General features: G+C 40.7%; 1 protein-coding gene across 2 annotated transcripts in view; it reads right to left on the bottom strand.

The window, feature by feature from the left end:
* card11 (caspase recruitment domain family, member 11) overlaps positions 1–26469 on the bottom strand; it is a 33072-nt gene that overhangs the window by 5244 nt on the left and 1359 nt on the right. Inside the window, exons 2-20 of one of the 2 annotated variants that reach the window (XM_022218613.2) lie at positions 17148–17347; positions 16808–16945; positions 16322–16498; positions 13832–13980; positions 13464–13643; positions 12575–12721; positions 12078–12203; positions 11188–11382; positions 10891–11049; positions 8594–8663; positions 8303–8499; positions 8034–8140; positions 7880–7920; positions 7639–7762; positions 7311–7512; positions 4728–4854; positions 4404–4647; positions 2681–2765; positions 114–209 (exon numbers count right to left, since the gene is read on the bottom strand). In XM_022218613.2, coding sequence (XP_022074305.1) covers positions 114–209; positions 2681–2765; positions 4404–4647; positions 4728–4854; positions 7311–7512; positions 7639–7762; positions 7880–7920; positions 8034–8140; positions 8303–8499; positions 8594–8663; positions 10891–11049; positions 11188–11382; positions 12078–12203; positions 12575–12721; positions 13464–13643; positions 13832–13980; positions 16322–16498; positions 16808–16945; positions 17148–17337 — 2754 coding nt within the window. In that variant the 5' untranslated portion in view covers positions 17338–17347. The remainder of the gene's footprint in view (positions 1–113; positions 210–2680; positions 2766–4403; positions 4648–4727; positions 4855–7310; positions 7513–7638; positions 7763–7879; positions 7921–8033; positions 8141–8302; positions 8500–8593; positions 8664–10890; positions 11050–11187; positions 11383–12077; positions 12204–12574; positions 12722–13463; positions 13644–13831; positions 13981–16321; positions 16499–16807; positions 16946–17147; positions 17348–26469) is intronic. The other variant, XM_051941389.1, reaches the window with a different exon arrangement.

Raw genomic sequence — 26469 nt, 5'->3', positions numbered from 1 at the left:
TTCTAAAACAATATTGATAATAATTAAAGTAGTCTACATTTTTATAATATTACCTATAGGCTGTAACATCAGTTTGCCACTGTAACTGGAAGTTTTGTTTTTGAGGTCATTACCTGCAGTATCTGAGCGAGGAAGATGCTGGCTCTAGACAAGCGTGGGCTAGCTTTAGGATCAGGAGATGGGCTAACTTCTTCTATCTGTAAAACGTTCTAAACACACACATACATGATAAAACAGTTAGAGTTCCAACTTCAATCTGTGCCATGTGAGATCGCAGTGTTGTTCCACTGTCTCAGATTTACTTCAGGGTTTATTCATTTATTATTTGGGACCCAAAATATGTCTTCAGACCTGGGGGTTTTTGTATTTCAGTCCTTCAAAAACTGGGTCCACCTGGGGAAGCCATTGTAGTGTTGCAACATCTCCAGAAATACAGCTTCCAAGGCCAAGTTTGCATTGTTTGTGGGGTTGTTTGTTTTTTTGCTGCTTTTAGTACAGCATTCTTTTCATGCTTCACTTGTCGTGTTGTTTTTGTACTTGGCATGATGTGTTTTCATAGACACAAAAATGAATGTGACGCGTATTGTCATCAGTTTCTCTGTGAATTGTTCATTCTTGGGCGCTGTCTTTGTGTTGGAACATTTGATAAGGCAAAGAAAGCCTCATGTGTTGTTGAATTACATGAAAACAAAATGGACACAGTTTGTAACTTTGTACATACAATGGCTACGTATAGATCCCTATACAAACCAGTTCATGTGGTTCTATGAATGAGTCAACATTTCCATTTTGGTAGGTATTTTTAGTCATAGATACATTCAGATAAATACGCTTACAGAAACGTTCTGGTACCACAATGCCACTCTAGTTGGAAAATGTGGAATGTGGATTTTTTTTTTCTCATTTTCAAAGGACAATGGAATAGAATAAACTCCCTACTGTCAGGGCTTGTAAAAAATACAACAAAATTTTGTCAGGCAGCTTTTCTTGGTAAGCATACAAAGTCCAAGTAGCATAAACTATAAATAACAACGTGATTCCATATACTAATAAAAACAGAGCTATTATAAAATTAAGCACCATAAATACATAAATCCATCCATCCATTCTCTATACACCGCTTTATCCTCACTCGGGTCGCGGGGGGTGCTGGAACCTATTAAATACATAAATTGAATAACTAAATAACTTTAAAGTGCAGCAGTCCAGCCAATCAGCATGTTCGTATTATTGCACCAACGTGTTTAGCATAAAGAATAATTGCACTTGGGGGAAGTAACTTTTAGGTCAACTTGTCAAGGGGAAGGGTGGAGAACAGGGAGTGATCTGGGTCAAATGAGTTCTTCATGATGCTCTCAGATCTTCCGTGAAGATAGCTTGAGTGGATGTCTCATAAGTTTGGGAGTGGAGCTCCGACAATCCACTGAGTCATCTTGATCTGTAGAAGATCTCTGCTGCAGTGCAGACAGATTACCAGACTGTAAGAAGAGGCAGTGTTGGGCTTTATTGATGACTTGAGAGTTGTTTAGGTTCCAGCTCAGGTCTTCCATTACGTGAACACCAAGATATTTACTGGCGCTGGAAAAGGTGTTGTTTCCCAGCCTTGATCCGCAGACTGAGGGTGGTTCCTAACTGCAGTGTCTGCAGTGTGTTGACCACGTTTTCTGGGGTGTTGAAGAGAAAAGCTAAGCTAAAGTCAACAGCTAGGATACTGTTGTAGATGTTTGGGTTTTCCAGATAAGTGAGAGCTGGGGGGAATGTTATCAAAAAGGCAGTTTGGGGATCTTTCCCCTGCAGGTCTTGATGCATTTCATGACTGCTGATGTGAGAACAACTGGCTGATTATCATTTAGACTTGTAAATGTAGTGGTTTAGGGTAGATTTCAGACAGGAAGACATTAGGGCTAGTTGTAAAGTGAACAGCTAACAGGTGCCTCCAGTGCGTGACTTAGATAAAATATTCATCTGCTGAAAATTTTTCATATCTGTGTCTTTTTCTGTAAATATTGAACCCTTGACCCTTTGATGCACAACATGGGTAAAGAGATACCCATTTTCCATTGAATATGGGTCACTTTTGACCCATGTTGTGCATCAGCGGGTTAAAATGACTCCCCAGATTTGACATTATTGGAAAGAGAGGATACAAAAAAAATACAGGTCTGAAAACACATGAAATCCTGAATATTTATCCCAAAACATCTTTTTCAAAACTTAGTGCAGGGTCCTAAACAACAAATGAGTGAACTTTGAACAAAACCTGACATGGTGCAGCAACACATTTCCTAAATTCAGTCTGAACTGAAACACACTGACCCAACATTACACTCTTCTGAACAAGATAGAGTCAGACGAGCTGAAAGAATAATTATTTACTGAATTAAAAGACAATATGATGACAATGAAGACTGAAATTGGAAATGCATTCTTGAAAAGCAGTTGTATATTGCAGATTGCTAATAATTTTTAGCCTTTGTTGTTCAGTCCTGTCTAAACCTGTCCAAGAAGGACTTATTAGCACAAGACATGCTCCCTCACACACATCCCATCTTGCCAACCACCAACTCACCTCAATCTGGAGAATTGTTTATTGCATTTTTACTTTAGTCAAAGGGGACTGCGTTTTTCTTTCTGTTCAGTTAAAAAATAGAAAGAGGAAGTACTTCAGGAAGCTTCTTACCCTGCTGTTACGGAACATTTCGTTTTCTTCTTTCCCCCCTCGATACACTAACTTCTGAATCTTTACCAGGAGCAGCTGCTGGGCTCTACAGTCACACATTTACAAACAGACACACACACATACACACAAATTCTCAACAAATTCTCAAGTACGTCACTTGGGCACAATCACAAAAGTAAAAACAACATGTGTCATAATCTAAGAACCTGTCCTCCCACAAGCTGCTTCCTGTGCTGCTTCATGACAACAACAGATTGTGGAGACCAAGTGTGAAAATGTGCAGGGGCGACTGTGTGTGCTGCTGGATATTGCTGCTTCCTCCGTAGGATGCATTCTGCTCAGTGGAGAATGGTAGAATAGATGTATGCTACTCAAATGCGCATATGCTTTAAGGGTCAAATATTATTTAATTTTTTAATAAAGTCACATAAGTACTGCACAGATCATTAACTCCACCATGCGTTTAAGACCTCTGGTTTTAGCCCTGATTCAGCATCTGTAGCTCTAAATCTAAATTGCTGGTGATACAATTTTCAGGAAGAGGGTTGCAGGCACATCTCTCTCTCCATGCACTGTGTTTAGTGAGTGGCAAAAAGCAGTCCAAAGGAGTAGGAGGAGCCACCCAGAGGTGACGCTTATCCTGTTGTGAGTTTACAACGAGCAGCGAGCCTGAACTGATTAGAGATATTCTTTCTGAATTGTGAAGAACGGAAACAAAGGAATGATGTATTCTCTTATTTTGTGACCCTCTAAACCTAAAGGGGTGTCAAATTCATCCGAGTTCAGGGGCCACATACAGCCAAATTTGATCCCGGACCAGTAAAATCACAGCATAATAACCTACAAATACCCACAACTCCGATTTTTTTCTCTTTGTTTTAGTGCAGAAAAGTGCATTCTGAAAATGTTCACATTTAATGAATTATCTTTTTAGAAAAACTTGCAAACAAACTGAAATTTCTCAAGGAAAATAAGTGCAATTTCAACTATACTGTGCTTCAGTTTATCATTTACACATTACAACTTACAGATCTAGAATATCTAGAAAGGCACAAAACATTTAGTCTCAGGTATCTGGAACTGAACAACAGTATTTCACTTTAAGATCAAAACAACTTGTCAAGACCTAGAAATTATTTAAGATTTGCATTCATTTACATCTGTGTAGTAATTCTGACCACCTGAACTGACACACCACACAAACTAAATGGGAACTATTAAGGAAGAAGGTTAAGTTATCCTTGAAAACGTATAAAATTTTTACATAAAAAAATACATGAAAGTTGTGGCAGTGCAGTGGACAAATTTAAAACAGCAGTTACTTTTATTGAAAAATTGCTGTTAATGTCTTCTCTGTGATTTTTACACTTTCTAAAGTCATACCGGCCGGATTGGACCCTCCGGCGGGCTGGTTTTGGCCCTCGGGCTGTATGTTTGACACCCCTGCTCTAAACACACTGGGGACATGTAGAGTCAATCCAGAAATGATTCATACCCCTAGCAAATTTGAACTTAAAGTTACTTTCAAATGTAAATAAAAGCTGAGAAATCATTTTTTCCACAATGCTGCCTCTTTTACATCATCTTGTTATCTTTTGGGAAACACCTGTGTCATTTCCTGTCAAAAAAGACTTGCTGGATTTTGGCCCTTTAAATACGCAAACAACAAGCTTCATCAAGCTCTCCTCTGCAGTGTTTTGGTTTAAAAAGGACTGCTTCGTACCGTGAGAAGCTGGGTAGAGTGCCGTGGTCAGCCTGGTCGTTGCCAGTGTAGGGATCCACACGGGCGCACAGCCACTCGCAGCGGCCCTGGTGCCTGGTGTCCAGAACATGCACCACCTCGTCACAGCGCACAGACAAGGAGCAGCTGTCCGACTGTTCAGAGATATTGAGGTTGACCCGTATGTGGAATGAGTCACCAGAAGCTAACGTGCCATCCGCTAGAGCCCTCTGGAGACGCTGAAAAGCTGGAGAGAGCACAGATGTTTGAATTGATACGTGTAGAGTCGATATGTTAAACAAACAGAACAATAAAAATACCACTTACAGTCAAAGTTGGCTCGATAATGCAGTGTGACTGGTCCCGAGCAGCGCTGCAGTGACCAGTGGGCTTCCTCCTGAGTACTGGTATCCAATGAAATGCTTTGGTTTTCTCCACGTATGCACCCCTCAAGCTGGTGGGCCAATCACAGCACAAAACAGGTGATTTTTGTCAATTATATTCTTTTAAGAAATTCTGTCACAGGACATGGTGACGACAAAAATAAATAGGCATCCAAAAAAGTAAATGGTTGTATAAATGGTAAAAAGTTTGTTTTTTAAAAAAAAATAGGTTTTAGTATTTGGATTTACAATTCTACAATTACATTTAGGAGACACTTTTATTCAAAGCGAGGTACATCTGAGAGTAGATACAACACAAGCAAAGATCTAGTCAGGAGAAAACAACCTGGATAGGTGTCATAAAACAAATTCAAGTGTGATAATAGGATCGTAGTGCATACAGGAAGTGCGAAGGTAATAGATTGTTTTGGGTTTTTTTGCAGTCTGTCAAGTGCAGAAGTGTTCAGTAAAGAGCTGGTTTTTAGTCTTTTCTTAAAGAGGGACTCTACACATAGGCGTCAGTTTGGGGGGGGCGGTGGGGATGTGTCGCCCCCACTTTTTGTCAGGGGTCATTTTGTCTCCAACACATTCAAATTCTTCACATGTAAGCCGTTGTAAACCCAGTTATTTTCAGCAGTATAGCAAATTCCGACGCTCCTGAACGCACCATCCGCACTCGGCCGAGAGTTGCACAGACATGCAGCACACCTTCGTGAGGTTAAAAAAAACGTGCAGATGCTAAATTTGCGCCCGTGCCAAGTGGAAGCTCCGACCAGAGGCGTGCAGGGGCAAAATGTCTGCCCGGGAGAATTAGTACTATAGCGGCCCACAGACCCCTCTATCTGCATGTACTGGTAGCTCAACAGGTTGATCCTCTGCCTTTGGTGCGGTGGTTGTGAGTTTGAGCCCAGCTTGTGGCATTTTGCCGCCGTTCTTCAACATTTTCTCAAAGTGCTGTCTTACCAACTACACGGAAGCATATGAGAAAAGCAGGCGTGCCGCACCAATGCTAAACTTTGATCTCAAGTAGAGGGCCACAAAATATCGTCCCACGGGCCGCAGTTGGCCCGCGAGTTTGAGACCCATGTTTTAAAGCATTATTATTATTATTATTATTATTATTATTATTATCATTATTATTTTATGACTGGAGCGGCCCAACAATAAAGCGGCCCACCAGGGATATCCCCAGTGTTCCCGATTACCCAGCACGCCACCCAGGGTGTGCATTTCCATCTGACAATGGCTGTGGTCTCCATCCCCCCCACTTTTAAAAACAAACTGACGCCCTTGACTCTACAGATCGAACAAGTTTGGTAACTCTCCCACCACTGAGGAACCACAGAGCAGAAGAGTCTAGCTATGGATCAGCCCTGTTGTGGCGGTTGTATCAGGCGCCTTTTGTTGGCCGAGCGAGTGTGGACCTGAATGAGAGAGTTCAAGTAGGAGAGAGCTGTTTTCAGTTTAGTTTTGAATGCAAGTGTCAGAATTTTGAATTTTATGCGGGCAGCAACTGAAAACCAGTGAAGCAATCTGAACATGGGGTGACATGGTGTTTTTAGCTGGTTGAAAACTAGACGTGCCGCTGCATTGAATTATATGCTAAAACTGGCATGCCTTCCTTGAAAGTGAGGTGATATACACACTGGATGACTCTGGTTTATAAGGCTCTTCTTGGCTTGGGTCCTACTTAATTATGCACTTTTCTTCTCAGAACTGGAAGCCGTTATGCCCTACCATCAAATGACATTTTGTATCTATCTGCTCCTCGTATTCAAACTGAAACGGGAAAAAAAGCTTTCAGTTCCTCTGCCTCTTCTGCTTGGAGCGCCCTCCAATCTGAACTGAAATTGTCTGAATTTGTTTCATTGGAAGCCTTCAGCTCTATCTTAAGATATCGACAACGGACAGCTCTTAAACTGTTGCCGTAAAAGTAACTCCTGTACTTTTTGTATCAAATTGCTTGTACTTAATGTTTTAATCTTTGGTGTTACAATCTGGTGTGATTGTTTGTCTGTATATGTAGCCCTGCGACAGGCTGGTGACCTGTCCAGGGTGTCCCCTGCCTTCACCTGAGTCAGCTGGGATAGGCTCCAGCACCCCCGCGACCCTAGTGAGGATAAAGCGGTGTATAGAGAATGGATGGATGTTACAATCTGTCTGTTTTTGTTTACTATGACATTTGCTGCTGCCTCTCTTGGCCAGGTCACCCTTGTGAAAGAGGTCTGGTTTGACCGTGCATGCAGGCAGGTCTGCCAGTAAGGAGTTGTGGTAGTCGATGCGTGATATTACGAGAGCCTGACCTAGAAGCTGTACTGCATATTCAGACAGAAAGGATCTGATCTTCTTCATGCTGTACATGGCGAAACGATGCAACCGTGTAGCAGAGGCCACATGATTTGTTCGTCATTCTTTCATGCTCTGAGTTGCCACTACTTCCTTCACATTTTTACAACTAGTGGCTTTAACTTAACTTACAGCCTGAAGGAGCCTGTGGATAAACAAACGGAGTAAGTTAACTACATACCAACAGGAGGCGATGGCCCTGTTGTAGCCCTGCCTTCTCAGCGATGGAGCCCGACTGCACAGATGAGACGAAAATCCCACTGTCATTGCCGCCAACAAGTGTGATGTCCTTCAGCAGGTTGTCGCCTAGCAACGAAAGCTCCTGCACCGGCTTCAGGGACGAGCTGATTCTAGAGAAGGAGGACAGAGACGGGCGGAATGGCCTGCAAACACAACAGAGACACATAGCCCAGACACAAGAGTAAGAAACGAGAGTGGAATAGGTTTTTAAGCAAAGTTAAATTTCAGTTATCCCTATGCATGTGAGTGCACGAGTGGTTGTAAAGCACCTCTCCAGTGAGAATTTCCTGAAGATATTGTTGACCTGCTCGAGGTCGTAGGTGTCCATCCCTTCTGACTGATGGGAGGAGGAGGATGAGTGGACAGAAGGTGGACCACGCTGCACTTCATCCTCTAAGAAAAGCAAAACAGACAGAATTAGATGACTGAAACACTCTAAAAAAAGAAGATAAATACAGTCATTCAGGTATAAAAAATCATTAGTGAGGAAAATGTTTAAAAGTGCATTACCCAGCTCCGTTTCCATGTTGTCACTATCAAAGTCCGAGAGGCTAAAATAGACAACACATCAGACTATTTTGAAGCCACTCGTAGCAAGATGCAAAGCAGCACAAATTAATAAAAAAGATCCTTTATTATGATCTGCATGACATTTATTAAGTACCTGCGGGGGTGGAAATCATGTTCCTTCTCCCTCTCTCTGCGGTACAGCGATGCCTTCTCAGGTGGCTCGGCGACCATCGATACTATGCTGTCGTTACGGTAGCGTACCTGGAGATTTTACAAATGAAGAAGGTCGAAGTTGTCATTATAAGTCTTGGCCATTTAAATCAATCAAAGTTAGTCACTCTAATATTGTTCAAACAGGCTGGGGATAAAACATATTTTCACCAAACACATGATAAATACACTAATTAAATAACACGGGCTCACCAAAATTGGACGACTCGACTGGTCTCCACTTGGGAACGGAAGTGGGGAGGTGCATGGTGAGGAGCAGAATGGGAGAGCTGAAAAGGCAGGATAAGTGGGAGACATCGGAAAGCTGGGAGAAGGAGGGAGTGAGTTGCTTTTGTGTTGGAAGTTTGGCATCTGAATCCCCAGAAAATCTCCTCTGACTGGAGCTGAAGCTGGAAGTGGTGGCAAATGATGGTAAGATGCACAAATGGAACACTGTTGTTGTAATGAAAGAAACTGCACAAAATAACCAAATGTCAGCGCTACCTGTCGGTTGACTGGCCACCGAGTTGGCTTGTTGGTCTTTGGGTACACCGACCGGAGACTTCACTCTGTTCTGAAGTTTAAAACATAAACAAGAACATTTTGCTTATGGCATTCTCTTGACAATGACTAATAACTGTAAAAGACAAACCTGTGTTTACTTAACAACTCAAACTGAAAGTGTGGAATTTGTCAGCTAAAAGCACTTTCATTTTGTAGAATAAAGCACTTACAGCGTATCATTTGCATTGTCTTGTTATTTTTAATTCATTTACATATTATTAAAAATACTATATATTAGACATCAGTAGGTAAATAGGAAATTTGCAGAAAAACATTTCCAAAATATCTATTTCAAAAGCAGTTGGAGGGTAGATATGTGTCTTCAATTGGCAGGTCCTGTTCAGACTACACAGTGCAGAACAGAAGTAAGGTAGAAGTAGGGCATCTGTGATTCTCAAATAGCCTAACTGCATTAAAATTGTTATAAAATGAGCTTTAACCAACAGAACCTTTTCAGTTTTGGGCCTGCGTCTATCTGCATCATGACTTCACATAGAAAACTAGAAAAGCACTCGGAGAGCGCATACCTCCGCCATGCCGTTTGTCTGTCTGTCTGTCTGTCTGTCTGTCTGTCTGTCTGTCTGTGTGTGTGTGTGTGTGTGTGTGTGTGTGTGTGTGTGTGTGTGTGTGTGTGTGTGTGTGTGTGTGTGTCTGTTTGTCTGTTAACAGCATAACTCAAAAAGTCATGGACGGATTTTCACCAAATTTTTTACAGGATGTCCGGAAGAGCAAAAGTAACAATTGATTAGATTTTGGAGGTGATCCAGATCACCGTCTGGATCCAGGATTTTTTTGAAGGTCGAAGGACAATTGAGAGATGGCCGCCAGGGTTAGGGTTAGGGTTAGGCCATCTCTCAATTGTCCTTTGACCTTCAAAAAAATCCTGGATCCAGACGGTGATCCAGATCACCTCCAAAATCTAATCGATTATTACTCTTGCTCTTCCGGACATCCTGTAAAAATTTGGTGAAAATCCGCCCATGACTTTTTGAGTTATGCTGTTAAACAGACAAACAGACAGACAGACAGACAGACAGACAGACAGACAGACACACACACACACACACACACACAGACGGACAGACAAACAAACTCCGGTGATTACATAACCTCCTGGCAGAGGTAACAATTATGAGAGGAATACAAATTTTGATTTTGAGTTGTCATAAAGTTGGGAAATGATCAACTAAAAATCAGTTAAAACACAACTACAGCATTAATCAGGAGGTATAGAACGACCCACAGTACCACCAAACAGAGCTGCAGTGCTTATCTTCTAAAAATAATGACATGGACAGTGCACTACTTGTTAAATCCAGCTCAAAAAAACAAAGGGCACACAGAGATTATCAACAGAAATCTCAGTTTCTGCAACAGCTCAGACAGTGTGAAAGACTTTCCACATCCTTAAACTGACTGACTGTCACCCATAAAAAAAACTTTGATTACAATACAGGAAAAAAGATTTTTTTAAAAAGAAGGGATTGCCATTGTTATGATAGAACATAAGAAGAAGCACATTCACACATGGACAATGATGAAAGCACATTCTTGGTCAGATGAGACCAAGTAGATTTTTTTCAGCTCAAATAGGGTCCAGCATGTTTGGCGTGGACGTGGCCAGGAGTGCCACAGTAAATGCATAGTCCCAGCAGTGAAGCACAGGCATGGGAGAACCATTATATGGAGCTGAATGGGTTCAAAAGGTGTCAGGGAGATGGCATTTATGGATGTCACCATGAATGCCTATGAGTTTTTAGAGAGGAAAGAAGGGAAAACTTTGACCTGGATAAGTGTGAAACCTGACTTGAATCCACCAGAACATGGTAGAGCAACACAACCCCTCCAGCAAGGATGTGAGACAAATTTTCTAGAAAGTATGGCAGAAGATTTCTACAGAAAATTGTGCAATGCTGGTGTTCTCCACAGGGGGAGGATTGAAAATAAAGGTGGATATTTGAGTATTAAAAATTAAAGGATTTGAATCTCACTAGTGAAAGGTGTACTGTATTTTGTTGCATTGAGTTCGTACTGTGGTGCTTATATTTTCATTAGAGGAAATAAGTGCAATTACTGCAAGGTGTTATACACCCCCTGTCAAAAGTTTTGAGACAGTTTCCCATTCAAATAAATTAGAACCTGTCTCAAAACTTTTGACAGGGGGTGTAATTGTGAATCAAATGACATGGCCTCATAATGTCTGTAGAGCAAAGAAATATGAGTAATGAACAGCTGACCCCGGCTTTTAGATTAGGTCTGCGTTTGAGACGGGACTTCTCAGATAAGAACTTTTCCTCGGGTGACTCATCGCTGGACCATTCTGATTGACCCTGCACAGGTTTAAAGTCTCCTCCCTGAGAGATGATGGTTGGAGGTAGGCCCCTTGGTAGACTCTGCTAAAAACAGGGTAAAAAATTGAGGAATATTTTATGAAAACATCAGCAAATTTCCAAAATCAAACATTCATGCAAATAATGAAGCAGGAGCAGAGACTTTAAAGAGCATGCGTTGTCTTTCGCTCTACTGTATCTGACCTGGTCCTGGACAATGTCTTTGGACAGCCGTCTGAGGCGACACTCCAGAGTGACGAGTCTGGCTTCTTTGCGCACAATCTCAATATTGAGTTCATCACTCCTCTCCTCCAGCTCTCTAATCTGCTTGCGGTATTTGTCTTTGTCAATGAGACTCTGAGAGAACTGGTGCTGGGCGTCGTCCCTGGCTCGAAATGCCTTGAACAGAAGTGAAGATGTCAGTAGTATATGGAAGCAGATCATTTATCATAACATACACACAACATTTCAATATCAAGATCAACGTGCGCACTTTTTCATAATCCATGACTCAAACTACACCGATCAGGCATAACATTCTGACCACTTGTCCTAATGTTGTGCTGGCCGCACTTATGTTGTCAGAACTGCTCTGAACCACTGGGCATGGACCAGAGGACCTCTCAGGGTGTCCTATGGGTTCTAGCACTGGGATGTTGGGAGTGTATCCTTTGGGTGCTCTGAGTTGTGCAGTGGGACCTCTGGGAATCAAACTTGTTCCGCCGGATCCTGTTTATGCTTGATCAGAATTGGATCTTGGAAGTTTGGAAGTCAAATCAACATCTTGGGTAATTGTCATGTTCCTTGTTTAATGTCCTGGGGGACCAGTGACATTGGGGATTTCCATTTGCATGAAGTAGTGTGCTTGTTCTGGGGCAACATTTATTTTATGTCTAAGTGTCATCAACACGGATGCCAAAATCCAAGGTTTTCCAGCAGAACACCACGTAGTACCAAGAGGATCAAAACTATTCACTTCACCTGTCAGCGGTTTTCATGTTGTGGCTGATCGGTGTATGTGATGCTGATTGAAAACAGCTACTAGCCTGTGTGCGTGTGTGTGTGTGCGTGTGCATGTGTGTGTTTGTTGTCACCTGGTCCCTCTCCTTCTCCACCTCGTCCAGCTGGATGCTGATGGTGTCCATGCGGTTCCGATACATCTCACAGTCCTTCTGCAGTGTGGAGCACCTCAGTTCTAGATCCTCCTTCTCCTCCAGATACTGCGCACACACACACACACACACACACACACACACACACACACACACACACACACACACACACACACACACACACACACACACACACATAGTCATTTAAAGTTCTTTAAAGTTCACCAAAGACAGACAGATACAGGAACAGAAACAGGCTTTGGACTCTCTGCTCATGGGTTTGGGTGTGTAGGTTGTGTTACTGCTAACCTTTCTTTGCTTCCAGCCCCACTCTGCTTCACATTCATACATTCAAAGAAGGATTCAAACCAGGAGCCATGTAGTAACAAGACCATTTGTCCAACTCCCTCTAAATTGAATGTCAACTTCTTTGCATATGTGTACTTATTTGTTTGTGTGTTTATGTGTGCAGCTGTCACCTTATCTCGTAGTTCCTCTGCCTGTCTGACTTCTTCATGCAGGTTGTAGAGGCGGTTGACCAGATCCTGTCTATCTTCTAGTGCTTCCTGTCTGTCATGCTCCAAAATGTCAAGGATGGCCTTGTCTGATTCAGGTAAAGGGCCAGGCTGGGAAGGAAACACATGCACAGTTAGGTAAGAAACTTTATGACAGGCTGTTAGACAGAATGACCAAACATTTTCCTTTTAGCTGTATTAACAACAATTGTTTTTAGTGGCCCAGACGATGAAAAATCCACAAACTCTGCAGCTGCAGTGACTCCTTGGTTAACATTTCACCTTGTTTTAAATTGAAAAGGGCTGCACTTTATATCATTTCAGCATTAACATTGTGACAGGGACCAATGTATGGTTAAATCACTGCCATTTTACAGCTTCCCATTGTATGTATTGAGCATTTTCATAGTTTTTAAGTATTTAAGCAGGGTTGGGTGGGGAGAGAGAAGGGACTTCATAGATCTGCACCTATTACGGAGAGCGACTAAGCCATTTTAAGGCTGGAAGGAATTGTTTTCACGGAAAACATTAAGATATGTACATTTGCTATACAGAGATGATTCATCAGCGGTTTATTCAATGACTGGAGAGGGACTTTATTTTGGAAAAGTGAAATTACAAGAAGAGGTGTAGACATTGTCAGTTAAGCCACACTGCAATAACAATGTAGTAGGCAAAGTGGAAAGCTTCTTTAATTAGTTGTCTGAAAGGACATTCTGCTCTGCCACTCAGTGTGAAACCACAGAATCACAACTTTGGTATCAGTGACTGAGACAGAGACAATGTGAGCCATGGACTACTTCCGCTGTACCTGAACCTCAGTGTGTGCGCATCTATTTCAGCCCGACGGTACCTGGATGATGGACTGTAGCTCCTGTAGTTTGATCTTAAGCATCTCATTCTCTCTTTCTAGCTCAAAGATCTGCTCTCTCTTTGGCCGGTTCTCAATGTCATTCTTCAGTTTGAGACTCTGCCTCCTCTCCATTTTGCATTCCTCCTCCACCTTGTTCAGCCGGTGCTTCAGCTGATCGATCTACGACACAGAGAGGACAAAGAATGAATAGTGAGTTAGAGATACCAACGTGGAGCTGAGAATGAGTTTAATTCACAGAACTTCCTTCCAACTCATTGACTATTTCAATATCAGTTATTATTTCTGACACAATTTTTGAAGTACACAAAGTGATGGCGGCGTTTATTTGTCTGTGTGATCATCAGTACCTCTAGCTGCAGGTCTCGGCTCCTCATCACAGCCAGGTTCTTCTCCTCACTCAGCGCAGCATATCTCATGGCCAGTTTGTAGTTTTCATCCTTTACTCTCAGTAGCTCATCACTGTATGTGTTTCTTTCTTCTTTTAACTTATTATACCCTGAGGAACCAATCACAAATGTAACTATAGAACACTTATTTCAGTCTGGGAGCTTTTGAAAAGAAATTGCTGCAGATTAACCAACATTTATTGACTAACCATACTAACTCTTTTGTGTTTGGTTCAAAAGATGAATTCCTTGTTATGCTTTGCACAACACTTTACATCAGGACATGCAGGACATTTGTGTGTGTATTTACCAAAAACATACCTAAAAGTGTGGAAAAGGTGATGATTTTCTAAGATGCAGAGGTTGAAATGTAATGATTGAAGTTAACAAATGTGGGGAGTCATTTTTTCCGTTGTCAGGGAGCATGCGACACACAGAATGTGTGTGGTGGCATTTTCTATTTTATGTTAGGTTGTTAGTGTTTTGCTGTGGGAAACATTACAACCTGAACCACAGGGGTAAGTTAAACAATGGTGATGGAAAAAATTTATAATTTTGCATAAACAAAACTGTCTCTTTTGTTCAGCAGCAGGAGGCAGTGTGGCAGCTTGCTTTTTGCTGTTTGTCTCGCACAGACTCTTGTTTATCACTTCCTCATTTTGACCAGCCAATCTGCACTGAAAATAAAGGCTCGCTGACCTTTGTCTCATTCTTTCTCCTGTTCTTTAGGTCAGCCAATATCACTCCTCCTCCTGCACCGGTTGGCATCCCTCATGTTCTGTAGACTGTTTGTTGCTGCATTTCCTGTTCCTGAGCTTGTCTGTTCATGAGTCTCTTCAGGGCAAACTGAGTTCTCTCCTGTTCCTGTACCAATCAATGCTCCTTCTGTTCCAGAATCTGCACCTGGGTTGACCAACTTCAACCCTAGGGCCTTTCCACAATCATCTGATGCAACAGCTTGATTGGGTGTTTCTGAATTGGAGTTGGTGAACCGTGCTCCTGTTTCCATGTTGACTGAAACAAATGCAGCTTCTGAGTCTAACAAAAAAACTGTTCCTGAATCAGTAGATGCATCTGACAAAGTCCCTGTCCTTGAGTTAAAATCTGCTGAAATTCTTCCTCTTATTGAGATTGTAGTTGAGTCACTTGAAGTTTTCATATTCCTATGTTTGAGTCAGCTATGAGATTATTCTTTGAGTGCTAAAACTTCTCCTAAATCAGCCTACAGCCCTCTTACTCCACAGACAGTTCTTCTGACTAGCCCCTCGTCTGATCTTGAGACAGCTATCACTTCTCTGACCTACCCAGTCAGAGAAGTCTGGAACTCTTCTCCACTTCAGCAGTCTGTATTTCATCAAAGAGGGCTTCTACTTTCACTACCAGCCTTTCTCAACCCCAACAGATTTTTTTTTGTCTTTGTCAATGGTCTTCTGCACAAGTCCTTGCCATCGCTCGCAGTCTCGCCACAGAGGCGCTCTGCCTTCTGTCCAATCTCCAGATGAGTTCCACCTTTGCCACAGGACTTCTCCTTTTGCGCCAATCTCCTTTCCAGCCCTTGGAAAAGGCCATCCACTCGAGCGAATTCATCTGACTGTCCTGCACCTGGTCTGTCCGCCAGAGCAGTTATAGCCTTCAGGACATTTTCCAAAGAGGCCTGCCAGTTTGTTCTGCCTTGAGACTATGGCTCAGAGCAGCCCGACTTGTCTACCTTGTTTTTGGGGTTGTCTGCGGTATTGTTCACCCTGATCTGTTTCACCTTCATCTCAACACCCAATCAGTCCCTGTATATATTGCATACATAGTGTTGAGATTCTCCCTCTGGTTAATGTCATTTCATCAGTTCATTCTTGGTTCACCTCTCCAGTTATTCCCTGTGTGCACCTTTGTGCTTTCCTTTAGTTTTTGAGTTATTTTCCTTGATTGATCACTGGATTCATTTAGTTGAATATTTGCTTTGAATTTTTCTGCCTGACCTAGATCTCCACCCATTGTTGGTGTGCTACACTTGCCAGCCTTTGTTACACTTCCTGTAGGTTTTACTTAAATGACGTTTTTTTCTAATTTAAGCTGCTTTGTGCGTTTGTATTTAGGTTCTCTTTTTACACCTAACTTTAAATCACAACACACAGGATCTGGCAACAAAAACTGCACTGTCCTAGTGTCACGAACAGACTTTGGCCAAAAATATGATTGGCTTATCTGTTTTAAGCTCAAATGTGGTACACCAAGTAAGGTAAACCAAACACAGTGAAGTAGCAGTTTCAGCATATGGTGGTAAACTTTTGATTTGGATTAAAGGTTCAACCATTTAAGGCCCTTAGCATCTTATTAGCTGCTTATTGTATTTTAAGTCCTGCTTTATAAGTAAAATTCACTGGAGAAACATAGATGGAAGAAAGCTGAACGTAATCATGATATCCAAATATCAAAAGTAATAAAGTGTATTTTTACTTTGCTGAAAGGCCTGAAGCTCCTGATTGGCTAGTTGCAGCTTCTTTTGCTCATCTTCCAGCGTGCAGTTCTTCCTGCAGAGCTCAACCTGCTGCAGGGTTTTTGCTTTAGACTGCTGCTGGAGTTTCATCACTTCATTCATCAGAAAATGGGTCAGACCCTCATGACCTTCCTCCACTGCAGACAGGAAATAGCAGGTTGGCAGAAGATGAGAGAAAAAAAGACACATCATAAAGTACAGTATAATATATGCTGCATAGTACACCATCTAATCTACATAATGTAATATGACTGCACTGTGAGATGATTCTAGCCAAAACCAACAAAACAAGATCAATGAAAATTAGTGGTGGCTTGGACTGTGTAACTATGCCCAGATATGCAATATATTGTCCATTAAAACCCATATTGCTGTTTAAGCAGTAAGTAAAAGTTGAATGTCAGAGCAGCTATGTTCATAGGTTTGCGTCCAACGATGAGACTTACCTACGATGGTGGAGAAGCGTCGTGTGGGATCTTTCCCTGTGACAAGCTTGTATTGGTCGGGGTAGTAAAACTCTAGACTTTCCAGAAATGCCACATAACCCCGTTCTCCTTTAGTGTGGAGGATGTCAAGTAGACGGCCTAACAGAGGATCAATTAACACGCTTTAATTTTACCACAAATAAACACAAAGCTCTTACATTTCACGAGTTTACTAGATAATATCTCCATGCACAAACAAAAATAAATACGTCTTTGCTCCTTTCGATCTCTCCATTTGAATACAGTGACTCAAATCATGTATCGGTTTATGGCCTCCAGAGACACACATCATTCTACTTACTTGTGCGATTTGCTTTGGAGACCAGCAGCATGGAGTTGAGAATCTCATCCTCGTCCTGTTCATCCAGGACTTTGCACTGACGGAGGTAGGGAGTGAGCTTTGCTGGGGAGATGATGCGACACAGATCATAGCGATTGCACTCTACCTTTTCCCATAAGGCCTCCACATCATCAAATGTGCCGTTCTCCATCTTTAACGACCTGAAAAATAGTAAAACAAACACGGACTATTGGCAATAGGTATTAGTCTGTCTGTGGCTACGTCAAATAGGGTATTCAAATTTGAATCTACAGTAAGCAATGGTCTCTCTGGGACTTCTTCTGAATAATTAAAGCTTCATGCAAAATGGTGGATGTTAAGAAAAAAGGAACAACGAAGTTGGTTTTGGGGGGGTGTGAGAAACTACAAGCTGAAATATGTGGTCCAAGTTTAATTTTAACTGTTGGCCATACATTATAAAAACACAATATGGTTTGAGATTGTATTTGAAATTGCTGTAGTTTGGTTCATCACCAAATAATTGAACAACCATTGCAATGTTGAGTATTTAATTAGCAACTGTTAACATGCTAATATGCTAAGCTAAGACGCTAAATGTGAGTTAGCATTCAATATTGAAGCCTGAGCTGATATCTAATGATGTATTCAGAAAAGTACAAGCGATTATCGGCCTGACTGATTGTCAGATGCGATATTCAGCATTGTTCTAATTATCAATATTGGTGTCATTTTTCAACTGTTTGCTTGTACTTCTGTCTTGCTTGTTTCTCTTTCAACATTCTGTTTATATGCACGGCTTCTAGCTTTGTCTTACACAGTGTTTAGAATAGTACCTCGTCTTCCAGACACAATATCCTTATTTTTCTAACTGGAATTCTGAATGGATGGCTGGTTTTGTTCATCTGGGAAGGAAGAGAAAGAAGGACTTGACTGGATCTACAGGCTACCAAAAAAGGTACTGCAATTGTTCAATGTTCATGGCTGTCCTACATTTCTGCCCTCCGATTAGTTCCTTTGTCTCAACCAGCTATATCCTCCTCTACCTCCTCTTCTACCTCCATGTAATTCTCTTCCTCGTTATTGTTCATGCCATTTCTGTGATCTCCCTCCTTTCTTGGTTCTTCCCGATGTTTTGCTTCATCCTGCTCTATGTTCTCTTCGTTAAACGGGTCTTGTTTGATTTACTCTATTTAGTTCTGTTCTCTGAGTAGATGTGTATTGTACCTTGATAAACTTTTTCTTTTATATCTATGGCCTGTTCTCATATTCTTCTTTGTGTTTGATAGGAAAGCTCTTGAATAATTAGGCCCAATTTGTGTATTTATACACAACTAGCTAACTTGCTAATTTCTTAAAAGCACAGTTTGCAGTATTGGCTTCAGCCTGTTGATTCCTAGTTTTCCTGTTGCGCAAAAAGTCACCATTCCCCTTCCCTCTCCTTTTCCTGTGCATGCCCTTCGCTCTTTGCATTCCTATCATTGTAATAAACATTTTGAGTAATTTAGAGCCTGCTTGTGTTGTCTGCACCTGGGTTCCCTCTCAATAACTCTCGTATTGAACATGGCAGACGTTAACCTGAATTAATCAGAATGCTAGCATGGTCACTGTGAGTTCACTGAATTGCATTAGTTTGAACATGAAGCTGAAAGCGCAGTTATGCTGGTGGTACAACAACAGATGAGTTTGCATGATGGCAGGCTCTTCATATATGTTTACTGATTCCAGTTCCCTGAAGATCAACCCCTCAGGTCCCAACAAGTTATGGGGTGTATGTTTTAATTGGAAACCGTTACCCAAATGAAGACACAGAAGCAGACAAACTGGTTCAGGCAAGAAAAAGGAATTTCCATTGGAATAAACAAAAGCCTAAGAACACAAACTAGGCTGGAATTAGAAACTGTGACACGGTGACTGAAAACTGACTAACCAAAACCTCATAGAGAAAACTGGCAAAACTACAGAAATCAACAAAAACTCTAAACGAACACCGGAGAGGAAAACTAAGAAGATGTTAGCAGCAGATCCTTTAAGTCCTGTAAGTTGCCAGGTTGGGCCTCCATAGATCGGACTTTTTTGCCCAGCACATCACACAGATGTTCAATTGAATCGTGATCTGGAAAATTTGGAGGCCAAGTCAACACCTGAAACTGGTTGTTGTGCTCCTCAGACCCTCCCAGAACCATTTATACTTTGCAATATGGCACATTTTCCTGCTGAAAGAGGCCACAGCCATCAGGGAATACCGTTTCCACCTAGCAACACTGCCAGGTGAGTGGTACATGTCAAAATTACATCCACATGGATGGCAGGACCCAAGGTTTCCCAGCAGAACATTACCCAAGGCATCACACTGCCTCCGAAGGCTTGTCTTCTTTCCATAGTGCATCCTGGTGCCATGTGTTCCCCAGGTAAGCGACGCACTCGGCCATTCACATGATGTAAAAGAAAATGTGATTCATCAGACCAGGCCACATTCTTCCATTGCTCTGTGGTGCAGTTCTGATGCTCAAGTGTCCATTGTGGGTGTTTTCGATGGTCCATAGGGGTCAGCATGGGCACCCTGACTGACCTGCAGCTATGCAGCCCCATGCACAACAAATTGTGATGCACTGTGTATTCTGGCAAGTTCCTATCAGAACCAGGATTAACTTCTTCAGCAATCTGAGCAACAGTAGCTCGTCTGTTGGATCAGACCACACAGGCCAACCTTCCCTCCCTACGTGCATCAATGAGCCTTGGTCGCCCATGACCCGCTTCACCACTGTTCCTTCCTTGGACCACTTCTGATCGATACTGACCACTGCAGACCGGCAACAACCCACAAGAGCTGCAGTTTTGGAGCTGCCCTGACCCAGTCGTCCAGCCATCACAGTTTGGCTCTTGTCAAACTGGCTCAAATTCTTACACTTGCCCATTTATCCTGCTTCTAAGATGTTAACTTGAGGGCAAAATGTTCACCTGCTGCATAATATATCCAACCTACTAACAGGTGCCATGATGAAGCAATAATCAATGTTATTCGCTTCACCTGTCAGTGGTCATAATGTTTGGTCACAAATTTAGGTATGTTGCACTAGTAGCACAGAGGAAGAGTGGTCTGATATGTTGACTTTCTAAATGACCCCCAGATTTTTTTTTTTCAATTTCAAATTTAGAGTCTTCAGGCCCATCTAATGCTGCCTTTCGTGACATAACTCAAGGCTATACATCAGAATTCTCACAGCTCCCTTTGGAGCAAAATGATCTTTAAACCTAACGCCCAACACCTGTGAACAGACCATGATATGTCAAATCTTTTTGCAGCTCTTACTAGGGCTGAACAATGAATCAATTTCTAATCAAAACTGCAATTTTAAACCATGGAATTAGCTAAACAAAAGGCTGCAGTTCAGGACATACATTCATTTTGCAGTGTGTCCTGTCAGAAAAATTGCAGTTGTCTATTTTCACCAAATAGTTCAGCAGCTAGTTTTAACCTTTACAACTGATATATTTTCTGTGACGTGATAATTTAGACATATAATGGGGCTGCACAGTGACTCGGTGGTTGGCATTGTTGCGTTGCAGCTACAATATCCCTAGTTTGCGTCCCAGCCTGTGCTTGGGCTCTTTCTGCATGGAGTTTGCATATTACCCTGTACATGCGTGGGTTTTCTCCAGGTACTCCGGCTTCCTCCCACAGTCCAAACACATGGGGAGGTTTACTGATAATTCTAAATTGTCCGTAGGTGTGAATATGAGTGTGCTTGTTTGGCTCTATGTGTAGCCCTGTGATAGACTGGCGACTGTCCAGGGTTTGTTGCGCATACACATCATTTGCAATGTATTCTTAAGCCTATTCTTTTTAGCCATGTTTACCCTGGACCTCTTTTTTCACCCTAAGTCAGTTGGGATCGGCTCCAGCACCCCCTGCAACCCTAATGAGGATTAAGGAAGTGGTATGAGGCTTCGTGAAGTGTAACAGAACCAACCCAGAAGGGGATTTTGCTGATTTGGGTCCAACACATTCTTCACCTCACTTAGAATATAAACCTGAACCCCCCGTGTTGTCCTGAGGGTCAAAACTGACCCATTTTAAAGTTTGAAAATGAGGTGGGAAGAAATATTTTCACAATGAAACTTCTGATGTCCACATTTTCAACATTTTTGGGAAATCTTTGAACATTTCTTCTTGGGAAAATAAAGAAATGTTAAAAATGTTTCTTAAGAATATTCACTAAAAAAATCAACCAAAATCCAGCGAACTTCGCTGGATTTTGGTTGATTTTTTTAGTGAATGTTCTTAAGGAAAATATTAGAAGTTTTACTTATATATATGTAATCACTTTAAATTATTTTAGGATTCTTTTGGATGATTTTTACTCATTTTTTGAAAATATTTACAAGAATTTTCTTGCCAAATTTTTTTAGAAAAAAAACTTTTAAGGAATTATTGGAATTTTCTTCCTGAAGGTTTTGCAAATTTTCAGAAATTTGGGAATTTCTTGGCTGAATTTTTGGATTTTTTTCAGAAAAGGAAACAATAGTTTTTTGGTACTCGTAAATGAGGACAACAGGAGGGTTAACCAATTGACACATTTCTTTCATTTGCCTCTCTTTTCACTTTTCCCTGAACTTGCTCCTGATGCATATGAATCTGTGTGAATGAGTTAATGTACTGTAAAGCGTTTTAAGTAGCACTAAGGTAGAAAAACGCTACGCAAGTGCAGACCAGACCATTTACATACACACTGTCCATGCGTCTCCGGCATTTGCATGCTGTCTGGTTAGTGGGGTTATATTACAATCCTCCATTGTGACTTACAGCCAACAGTTAGTCAAATCAAGGCTGTGTAACGCCACTGCTACGTAAATAGACACAATCACACACACTTTTGCATACTCTCATTTAAGCTGCGTGTGACAAATACGTGCTTGTGCTTTTGCACGGCAGAGCAATGGCATATAATGGCTTCTGGTTGTAGGTAAATATGTCAGCGTGTGAATACATCAAAGGTACAATTCAGCTCCTTTCTGTAGCATTATTTTTATTATATTATCATAATCTTTTCAGATGCTATGTATGCTCAGTTAATAAGTAAAATAAATGATTTGCTTGTTCCTTTTTTATATGCAGTTTGATGCCGACAGAAATATTGCACCCTCTCAACACTTGAAGCTATTTTTTGTATCTACAGTGTGCATACACCGCCACAGTCAGTGCAGATGATGAAACCACAAACACCCAGACCAACACACACCCATGCATTCATGCACATGCAGAAGTACACAGTGCATGCATGTTGAGCATACACACATCTCACACACAGACCCCTGCAGTAACCACACACATGTTTCCTCTTCTCTTATTTTGGAGTTCATTACTGAGAAAGCTCGTCCTTACTTCCTCCTTTTTAGACCAGATGTGAGTAGAATCTCTCTTCCTCTGTTCTCTTTTAGTCTCTTCAGTCAGCCGCTTTTGTTTATAGTTTTGTGGTCGGAGGAGTTGATCGTCTGTTTTAGAAGTTTGTTTCGCATGCACATCATTTGCAGTGTAGTCTTAAGCCTTTTCCTTTCAGTGCCATGTTTGCACTGCAAGGTTTTAAGGATCTTTGCATTTTAGAACACAAATTTGTCCTGTATTCATATAAAGGACAATTTTACTTTCTGTAATTACAGAAGAGTTTTTAAAGTGAGATGTCACATGATTTCAATTGTCAATATTTCACTTCATATATCAGGCTTTAAATTCACTCTAAAACAGTTTATTTGATACTGCAGCTGTGCTGGAGAGCAGTAAAGTGTGCTACGTATTAAGAAAATGAGTGGGTAAAATACTTCAGACAGTTTTGGAAGCACAGCGAAACTGCTGATGTAAATCGAAGTTTGTCTTATTTCTATTTGCTTAGACCAGAGTCTGAAAATAGGAAGCCCCACTACACAAATGAATTTGGTGTACATACAAGTCTATGTTAAATCTGAGTATGTCGGCGTTTCCTGTATTAGCAATAATGACTGCTGAGATTAACCCTTTAAGGCAAGGAAGCAAAATTATTTGAAAAATGATGAAACAACTGCTGCTGCACCAAAGTGTCTGCCAGTTCAAAGGAAAATCATTGATTTTACAAACAAACTCACAAAGTCGAAGTATTGGGTGTAAATTTACCGTAATAATGTAAATAATAATGATTTAAACCCTACAACAATTATAGAAAATGAGTCAACATATAATTCCGGCACTTTTTGTATCATTTTTGCTGTTTTCAGGCCTAAAATCAACATGGCCGCCTATAACCAAACACCACATGGCATTTTTACAAAAAGTTTCTTCTAAATATTATATATACAGAATTGAGTAAAATTGAAATATAAAGTTATTTCTACAGATATTGTAGTAAACCTGTTGACATGCCATAAATCCACACTGGACTCACACACTACTTTATATTAAATAACTCAGAAAGCCTTGGAGTCTTGCCAGTCTTTTCTTTAGGAGGAAATGACATCATGTGGAGCAGGTCATGTGATCTGGAATTAACACACTTCCTTGAGAGGAGTTTTTATAATGGATACCTTAGTTGAAAGTGACTTATCAGACACAGATACACTGTTATTTTCCATATAAAATTTGATACATAGCCAAAAAAACAAATATCTGTCATGATTATCTCAACTTAATGAAAAGAACAATTAAAAAAATCAAAACTATTGTTGACTAAGCTCATTTTATTATTGTGTAGATAAATAGAAGGTGCTTGTTATTAAATTCGGACGGTTATTTAGTTGACATTTTAGTGATGTCCAGTCATTTTTTATTAATAAGTGATTGTTTACATAATAAATAATTATGGAATCTGTAAAGACATGATCATAATGAACACAAAAACTTTTTTTTTTTTTACTGTAAATAAAAATGTATGCAAAACATACCCCATGGACTTCAAAAGTCCCTCAATTATATATTGACCCAAATACTACTTTACTTTAGCCTAGCAGCGCTAGACAACCCACAGCAACGAATTTCATTCTCTGCCAGGGTCTTCAGACCTGGGTCTAGCGCGGCTAAGCTATGAGCTTCACCCATTGACTGTATAAATAAGGCTTCACCGAACTCCCGCATCCTCTGATTTCCAGCGCTCTAGGAACTACGTCAGCCTATTCGTTGCACTGATTGGTTGTATACCTACCCAATTGCTGCAGAGTGATTTGAAAGACAACCTTTTAGCCCCCCTCCCTCCCTGTCGAGAGTTCCTAGACCCTTGCGTCTTCAGACCTGGGTCTAGCGCGACTAGGCTAACTTTACTTGACTATATGACATAATAAAGCTGAGACCCTCCAGCATGATAATAGAGATTGATCTGACAAATTTGAAATTAAACCCAACAAAAATGCAAATGAAAACCCAACAAAACCAAGCATTTCCTGGATCCTGTTAAAGAAAGCTTTTCCTTTTTCCCCCCTTGTTTTTTAGGTGGATTTTTTATTAATAGTAGTAGTATTATGGTGCCACTGGGAATGGTTTGTGATCTCTAGATTAGAGCTGAACAATTCATCTTCCTTAAACTCAATGTGCAGGTTTAAAACTGCAGTGACTGTCAACAGTTGTTGAAATCCATGCCTCCTTGTGTAACTCTTTAGATGGTTTATCATGCGATGTTGCTCCATCACGCTTTAAACTATTACACACGGAATATTAAGCTAAAGCATGACTTTAAAACATAAACTGTCAATCAAATCACAATATCTGTACGTAAAACCACAAAATTGTTCAGGGTAAGTGCAGCTCTGAAGTTTTAAAACAATTCTGAAGAAGAAGAATGATACAGTAAGCATCGCACTGCAAACTGACGGGATTGGTTCCTTGGGTTTGTTACATCTGAAATCAGAATCATTGTTTTTGAGAGTGTCATCAGCACAGTGCAGTTTCTAGGTGGAAATGTTCATCCAAGGTCAAAATAAAATAAAATAAAGATTAGGAAAATTCTGGCAGAAAGTTGAAACAATGTTGATGTTTGAGTTATTCATATTTAAATTTAATTCCCAACTACAGCACAAATTCCATATTTCTCACAAGCTAATTGTGCAGTAGCTCAATAAGACAGCATTCAAATGCATTTATAACAGGTTATGTAGCACATTAAAGTCTCTGGATTCCATTCAGTCCTGTTGCATCTGTGACACAGCCCCTGTGTGCTGTACAAATTCTACCGATACTAAAAACGACTTGTGGCACAGACTAATTAACTGAAAGTTTATTATGATGATTTTCTGTAAATTGTGCTCATTAGTACTCATTAGGTCTCAGTAACAGGTGCTGATTGCTTTTTTTATGACAAGACTTCTAGCACATAAAAAAAATCACGTGGACGAGTAAAAAAAAAACTTTTGGCTTTTGCTAAAGACGGCAAGAACAAAGAAAAGTGCAACAAACACACTTAGGTGTTTCATATCATCTTGCTGTTCCACTTACGCTTCCATTTATCAGTATTATTCGTTTTATATTAGCAGTATTTTGGCTTCTGTGATGAAATACGACAAGTAGCTAACACTTGTGGTTAAAGCGTGTTGGTGCAATCTTTATTCTTGCACATTTATCCTTCCCCATTACATGAATTTTGTTACATAACTTTACTGTTTCTTGCTTCATATCTAAAATTACAATCAACTGTTTACTGCTTTTGCTGCTTCAATCACTTGGAATCCTTCAAACAAGGCAATAACTTACCTATCGTTCAGTGTTTAGGGGGAAAAGAGATGAAGTAGCTGTCAAAGTTTGTAGCCTTCTGTTAGCGACCATCCATCGTACTTATGGTTTTCCCTTTTTTGTTCATCTTCATCACCTCAAGTCAGAGAAACCAAGCTGTCTTTCACAATATTAATCTAGCATACTCCATACACTGCTACTTGCTCATACACTCTACGTCAAATTAAAGCGCCACTGTTCCCATCCAGTACCAAACGTATCTGATCCACCAGACTGGTAAAGAGTATTGTATCTTCCATCGCATAGCATGTATAGTCCATATTGTGTTTCTGCATATTTCTATAGCACATAAATGAGTATGTTGTTTGAATCAGATAGGATTTATCTCAGGATTCTCACAAATTAACAATTCAGCACAACCAAAATGCATGCCTGTGTTAGGACTGAAGGATTTAGGGGAAATATAATCTAGTAGAGATTTTTCTGACAGATATTTTTAATTGATGTGATGCAACATTTTGAAGTCCTGGAAAAGACGGCGTGAATTTCTATATCCATCGAGTTGAAACGCTGGCTCAAACATGCTGCATTTCTATGTATATTCTCACTTGCACCTTTCTCAATCTGTTAATTGCTTTG

Source organism: Acanthochromis polyacanthus, chromosome 21 (genome assembly GCF_021347895.1).
Source record: "Acanthochromis polyacanthus isolate Apoly-LR-REF ecotype Palm Island chromosome 21, KAUST_Apoly_ChrSc, whole genome shotgun sequence".
Taxonomy (NCBI): domain Eukaryota; kingdom Metazoa; phylum Chordata; class Actinopteri; family Pomacentridae; genus Acanthochromis; species Acanthochromis polyacanthus.
Note: the sequence above shows the minus strand (reverse complement) of the source record. Positions and strands in the feature narration are given on the sequence as shown.